This window comes from Leptodactylus fuscus, chromosome 1 (genome assembly GCF_031893055.1).
Source record: "Leptodactylus fuscus isolate aLepFus1 chromosome 1, aLepFus1.hap2, whole genome shotgun sequence".
Taxonomy (NCBI): domain Eukaryota; kingdom Metazoa; phylum Chordata; class Amphibia; order Anura; family Leptodactylidae; genus Leptodactylus; species Leptodactylus fuscus.
The window spans coordinates 174,083,831-174,091,126 of record NC_134265.1 but is presented as its reverse complement, the minus strand read 5'-3'; the positions used below and the strand labels follow the sequence as shown (position 1 = coordinate 174,091,126).

At 42.6% G+C, this 7,296-nt stretch overlaps 1 protein-coding gene across 1 annotated transcript; it reads right to left on the bottom strand.

Moving 5' to 3' along the window:
* Nucleotides 1–1,196: 1,196 nt before the first annotated feature.
* Nucleotides 1,197–6,252, bottom strand: LOC142210774 (perilipin-2-like). The gene is made up of 8 exons (XM_075280196.1): nt 6,161–6,252; nt 6,025–6,074; nt 3,577–3,772; nt 3,038–3,120; nt 2,697–2,949; nt 2,414–2,598; nt 1,851–1,979; nt 1,197–1,774 (listed from the first exon to the last, which is right to left on the bottom strand). Exons 2-8 carry the CDS (start codon nt 6,055–6,057, stop codon nt 1,397–1,399), a joined length of 1,257 nt encoding a protein of 418 aa, XP_075136297.1. The 5' UTR covers nt 6,058–6,074; nt 6,161–6,252; the 3' UTR covers nt 1,197–1,396.
* Nucleotides 6,253–7,296: the final 1,044 nt, after the last annotated feature.

The window sequence follows — 7,296 nt, the reverse complement described above, 5'->3', positions numbered from 1 at the left end:
TCCCCCTCCAATAAAAAGGTTCTAATGAAATATTAGACTCAAGGATGAAAGTGCTAACCTGTTTAGTGATGATGCGGCAGTGCCTGAAAATTCTCCCTATGCTCCAAGACCCTCATTTAAAAAAAAAGAATGTTTTTTTTCCCTCTCCACATCCCTGGGGCTATGAAACTTAAGGTATGATTTTTACTCTGCTAGCAGCATGTACAGCATTATAGGAGCGGTTTAATAAAGACCTTACGTGTCCTCAGGCACATGCAGGAATTCCTCACTGTTTGCTTTCTAGCAGTATATACAACTGCATGTGCCCAAGGACATGAGGTCCTTTAAAGTAGCTGAGGCTCGAATGACCAAAACACAGGGGGTCACCTAAAGCCATTGGAAAATACATATTACCGATTGCTTTAGCTGCTGAGAAGTCGTGCTATGGTAAAGGCTAAATACTAGATGCCGTAAGGACCTTCTGACGTCATAAAGTCACATGACTGGATAGGTGTGTCTTTACCGGTAAGAAGGTCCTTCCACTGTATCCTGTGTAGTGGAGCAACATGGAGAGATGTGAGGTGCATGATGTAGTGAAGGGGGGGGGGTTAATGTGGGAGAGAGATGTGGGGTGTAGTGTGGTGGGAGAGATGCTGGATGTGAGATTGAAAGATGTGGGGTGCAGTGTAGGCAGGAGAGATGTGGGGATTTGGGGGGGGGGGAGATGTGGGGTGCAAGATGTAGTGTGGGGAGGGAAGAGATGTGACATGTGGGGGGGGGGGGATGGGAAATGGCAAAATTACAGTTATGAAGTAGCCACCAAAATTATTTTTTGGTTTGGAGTCATCGCAACATGAGGAACTGTATTGTGGGGTCATGGCATTAGAAAGGTTGATAACCTGTGACATCCTATTGAGGGAACCATTCTACCCTGGAGCTTAGCACTCCAGTAACTGGTACACACATGGCCATTGAGAAGCCAAAAGGCACTAGGTGCCAGCTACATGTAAAGAGCCTCATTGAGGCTTTATCTTACTGTAGGAGCACCATTTCTGGAGTTCTGCAGGTAAACTACATTCAAGAGTGAAAACTAGGTCAGAACCAGACAAAGCCTGGTAGCTGCACAGCATGTATACAAACCTTTAGACACTGACAAATTGATGCAGACATTTTATTAATACAAAAATAGTACACCATGTACATAGTGCAGTTTACACATTGATGCATGTACCAGTCAGGGAAAGTTTGTGAGTATACAGACACCCAAGAGTAAGACAAAGTCCAATGTTGAGACAAAACCCATCCACAACCATCATGTGGCCTCTTGTTCTTGTCCCTCACATTAAGGTGGAAAGTAATACAAGTGTAGCTAGATTTCACCCATTTTGTGCAAAGTTGCTTCTACCAATTTCGCTCCTCAATCTTCTTGGTTGGCAGAGTCTTCCCCATCAACTTCATTCTCCCCATATTTCCTGTAAACCACCTGTGGGTAAAAAGGACCTACCAGCCAACTTAGCGTAGTGTTGTTAACAAAGTAGTCCATCATTTCATCCATAGAATCCTTTATTTTTGTGAACTGGTCCCTAGTGGTGGCTAAGAGGCTGTCTGACATTTCTCTGACGGAAGAGGCAGAACGGAAGTTTTGATAGACGTCTGCAGCCATGGCGCTAACATTCTGAGCCTTGTTCTGGATGTTTTGTGGGAGACCTTGAACGCTGGAGACCAGAGACAGACATGTGGTTTGCAGTTGTTGAGAGAGATTCCGGGCAATAGTTAGCGTGCGGGATTCAATTTGCTGTAAAGAGATATTGACATGTTAAGCTTCTACCCTGAAGATGGTCCTAGTATACATTTTATAGTAATGTCATTACCTCAGGGCTTTCTCCACTAGTTTCTTGTTCTGTGCCTTTTGTCCACTCCACCCACTTATTGTAGATCTTCTCCTGAGCATCATGGACTTTCTGATTAGCACCATTCATGTTCCTTCTTGCATATTCAATCTAGGGTAACAAGGAAAAAAAAAATTTTATATATATATATATATATATATATATATATATATATATATATATATATATCATGGCTACTGTAAGCAAGAGCATGCATAGAAAATTCAGCAAGTGTTACATCCAGTATATGGTGTCCCAAAGATGGCTTTGTGACCTTATATAGTAGAAACCTCCATTTTTCTCTTCTGGCATAAAGAGATTAACTGGCCAATATGCTAAGTAGGGGGCTACATGCATCAGTCTGCTGATGTCTCCTACAATGGAACCACCTATAGGAAAATTCATATGGCTTTTGTTAAGTATTCAACTGCTGTGGCTGGGTTTTTTTGCCCTTCCATCACAAGTTGTTATACCACTACAATGAAGGAGCTTCTAAGAAATATTTTAGGACTGGCAAGACTAATTTATTAATTTGTTTTACTAACCAGATCAACTGTATTCTGAAGCTGAGCAATTGCTTCCTGACTTCTGCACTTAGCATCCTTGATCCGGGTCAAAGCTTGTTGATAAGCACGCTTGCGCGCCTTGGTAGACAGGGATCTCAAGCGAAGATAATAGCTAGGTTTGTCTTTTGACAATTCAAGGCATTCTGTTTTAGTTGCTTCCTTAGCTAGAAAAGGAGAATACATGCATGTAGGTTTGCCCCAAAAAGGAAGTACAAATATTTATGAAAGGGCCTTTCCTATACATAATCCAGCACCTTCTTACCTAACTCTTCATCAGTTGGTGGCAAGTATTGTTCCAGAAGAGTCTCAGACTGGGTTAGTGCATTATCTACACGACTGCTCACAATTTTCACTACATTGCTCCCAAGAACAGTGTTAATGCTGCCATTTACAACAGCCTTAGTCATCTCCACACTGTCCTGCACAGCTCCCTTGGTTTTATCAATTACTCCGGTGATACTCTGAACAGCAGCATCTTTGGCCCCAGTCACCACTCCTGAGGCATTAGCCACAACCTAAAACAGAAATACAGTTTTAGACAAGATAAGCTAGTCATACTGCAGTGTTTGCAGAATAATTTTATTACATGACTTCATAACCTACCTCCCCAGAAGGCTGATAAAGAATAGGCAGCTTCTCTTCAATCCTATCCAGCCCAACACAGGCAATGTTGTTAGCCAGAGCAACTAGGAGCAGAAAGAGTTAGTTTTTCCTCTGACGCAACCCAGTCATCAGTATGCTGCAAGCCAGCAGAGGTCGTAGTGAGTAATGCTTGGACTGTGTGTAGCATGACATTTAGCCTACTTACTTGAAAAGTTGTGAGTAATTAAAGCACATGGACCTCAGACTATAATGGGGTCTGAGTTTTCCACTTGAATCAGATGGAGAGAAAACTACTACTTGAAGTACTTCTCTCCAAATGTCTCATACGGACACCGCATGGGAAAGACACGGATCCTATTATAGTCTATGGGGTCCATCTGCCTTCATTCCTAACCGCTTTTTAATTCATTCAGTATTCTGTTTGAGGATGGGTGGGTGTCCCCAAGCAGACTCCCCAAGTGGAAAACCAGACGCAGATGTGACCCAGACAAAGATATTAAGCCCCCAAACCCCTTAGTTAGCAGTGACTTAGTACATACTTTGAGGCTCAAGTTTCTGTAGGATTGGCATGGCACTGGTTATTGCCACAGATGTGATAGTCTTCACACTCTTCTCCGCAACATCACATACAGACTTCAGGTACGGATGGTTCTCTTTGGTGGTCACATAGGCAGATGACACCATATCATAAGTTGAGCTCACCAATGGGAGGTTGATTAACCTTACCACCACATTCTAAAAAAAAAAAAAAAAGTTACACAAGTGTTATACATTTCTAGATCTAGCTTTATATATTGTTTAAGCATATTAGTGGAATCTCAGGGTTTCCATAGAAGTGCTTATCCTTAAAGGGGGTATTCCCATGTACATAATCATATCTATATTTGAAGATAAAAAAAAGTTACACTTTTTTGCAATTTTAAGTAGTTAAAAATTCTGCAGAATTTAAGTTTCTCTTAGTGGTGAGTGTTGTCTTGATCAGTTGCCAATGGATATGACCACAGATGCAGAAGCTTTCTATGGTCTGGTACAAGTCAGGAACCCAGCTATGATTTTGTTATTGTAGCAGGTTCAGACAGGGACACCATGTAGGGAGAAGATATCCCAGGTCACAATAAGGAAATCTTTGCTCGTTTTCTGACCTTAGAAAGTTCCTGAATTCATGGTCATATCCACTGGAAACCGATCAAGACAGAGACCACAAGATATTTAGAGAAAATCTTAAACTCTGAAAAATGTTTAACTTCTATCTATATATACACACACACACACACACACGAGAATACCCCTTTAAATCAAGTCATCAGTAAAGATCTTGAAACACACTGGACCTTCACCAGACAAGACACATGCTACAGCCCTATTTCACTATTGATCAGCTAAATCCAAACAGTCTGTGTGTACTCCTAAGAAATCCCTGTAATGTCACGAGGAGATAAACCCTGTAGAAAGTGCAGTGCAAGCCAAAGTTGGTTTTCATGCAAGATTAGCTTAATATACAATGCTCTAGTCAAGGAAGAGGCCTTGCGTCATTCAGCAGGACCCCTTTTTCCCCACTGAGAAGAGGCAACAGATTCAGGTGAGCTTTTGAAAGGGAAACCTGCCTCAAGTTCATCTCCAAATTATGCTGTGTGAGCATGTCCTCATACTGCAGTCTTGTGCCACAATACAACTTAATAGAGGTGCAGGCATCCCTTAAGGGTTTGGCCATTTTCACACCAATATTAAGAAACAAATGTTGTGGTTTGTATAATAAGCTATACAATTTTCCAATATACTTTGTATCAATTCCTCAGTTTTCTAGATTTCAGCTCGCTGTCATTAATTCTGTTACTTCTAGTGGATAAAACTGACCATGGTCATGTGATGCGCACAGCTGATTACCAGACAGCTGTTTGAATATTGTGCTGTGACTGTAGTGAGCAGCACCTGTGTGCCCATCACATGACCATGGTCCATAAATCACATGACCATGGTCCATAAATCACATGACCATGGTCCATAAATCACATGACCATGGTCCATAAATCACATGACCATGGTCCATAAATCACATGACCATGGTCCATAAATCACATGACCATGGTCCATAAATCACATGACCATGGTCCATAAATCACATGACCATGGTCCATAAATCACATGACCATGGTCAGAGTTTTATCCACTAGAAGTAACGGAATGAATGACAGCAAGCAGAGATCTAGAAAACCGTGAGGAATTGATACAGAAAGTATATTGGAAAACTGTACAACTTTATTATAGAAACCATAGCATTTCTTTCAATATTAGTTGAAAGTGGCCAACCCCTTTAAAGAACTGCTGTATTATGCAACAGACTTTATGCAAAGACAGGTTTGTGAAATACATAGTATGATTTGAGATATTCTTCCCTAGAAGCATTTGTAAGGGCGGGTTTACACTACCTTTATTAACATATTACCCTCATCCATAAGAGGATGAGAGCAACAGACATTAAATGATTGGAGCAGGTTCAAACTGCATCTTTCAGTCAACAGTAGGAAGTATTTACTACACCTTAAGGCTAGGTTCACATTTGCACTGGAGTCTCCATACAAGACTCTGCGTTAAGTCAGCAGAAAGATGTCCTGCAAGGAGGAGGAGTTCTCTCCATCAGCTTCAGTATCAAACCAGCAGAAGCCACGCAGACCCCATTATAGCCTATGGGGACCACAGAACCACTTTAAGTAGTAAGGACCCCATACAGTCATAAATAGCACCAGAGATCTAGTGCCAACCTATCATCAGAATGCCAAGACCCCCTCAGCTATAGAGAATGATACATTAGTAGCCATTTCTTGATGCCATAACAGGTAGCCCAGATCCTTTCATAGTATAGAAGTACCACAGGTAGAGAATACAGAGAAGCTGATGCCTAGTGTATCATAGCATGCCCTGTAATAACACTATACAGCTGGCTCACCTGCACCTCAGGTATCACCCACTACATAATGCTCAGGACGTACCTGTTGCTGCTGCTGCTCCACAGTTTCAGCCATACTGCTACGTAGAAAACCTGCAAAACCCAAAGCACAGGGTCAAACACAAGAGATGAAACCACATAAGGCGGCGGCAGCAGCAGCGAGTCTAAGCAGCACCCACCGAGTGTCTCCTCAGAAGTCTCTATACAACACCAGTACACCCAGCACCAGGAGCGAATGTCTCCTAGCACGGAGTCTGCGCACTTATAGGCGGCTGGCCACGCCCACCTAACTAGGCGCTGCCCCGCAGTCAGCTGACTGGTGAGACGGCTCCATGACGTCATGTAGTTGGCTCTAATGAGCGCCAATGGGAGCGTGCGCGGCAGTCAGAGGTGAAGGCTATGACAGACTATGTGTGTCCGACTAGTCAGCGATGTGTTCTGTTCTAAACAGCGGGATCATGGCTGCTCTTTGTGGGCAGAAGTAGCCTGAAAACTTCATGTTTTATTGCAGTGTCAACAGCAGAGATAGATGTGATCTGCTTGTAGATGTGACTATTTGTTCTACATGTCTTTTTAATGGATAGCACCATGCGTCCTCCATTACGCTTAAAGGGCTTGTCCAGACATAAATGAACAATCCTTTTAATGTTTACATCAGCCGGGGGCATTGAAAAAAATAAAATGTATACTCACCTGTCCCCGATGCTCCAGTGTCCTACGGCGTGTTCTGGTTCTTCTGCTCCGGTAGCGTCTCCCAGGTCTCTTCCGGAGGACCGCTGAGGCCAATCAGTGGCTTCATGTAGCAAAAATGTAGCAGTATTCAGCTTACCCTGTAAACTTGTAATGAAGATCTCCTGGAGAGCTCGGTACACAGGTGGACTCCAACCCAACACATGGTAGTGAAGGAAGTAAAGGAAACCAGCTGCATCCAGGAAGACGGTCAAGTAAACTCCACGGTAATTAAAATGTAGCTTTTATTTTCCATACATGAATAAAAAAGTTACATAGTAACTATTGCAGTTAATCAGTCAAGAAAAACGCATTTTGGGAACACATGGTCCCTTCCTCTCGGCTCAACTATCTGGCTACAATGCAAACCTTATAAACATACATGTCTAACTAAACCACTCCCACCAGTGGCTTCATGTGACTGCTGAGGACTATTAGCAAAGGGCCTTCAATGTCACTTCATGTGACATCACTGGACCTTTTCTTGAGGCCTGCTGACGGCGGTCACGTAACTTCAGCAGACCGAAACGAGAGAACTCAGATATAAGGAGATGGAGGAAAAATTCTTAACTCAAGGTTACCCCAA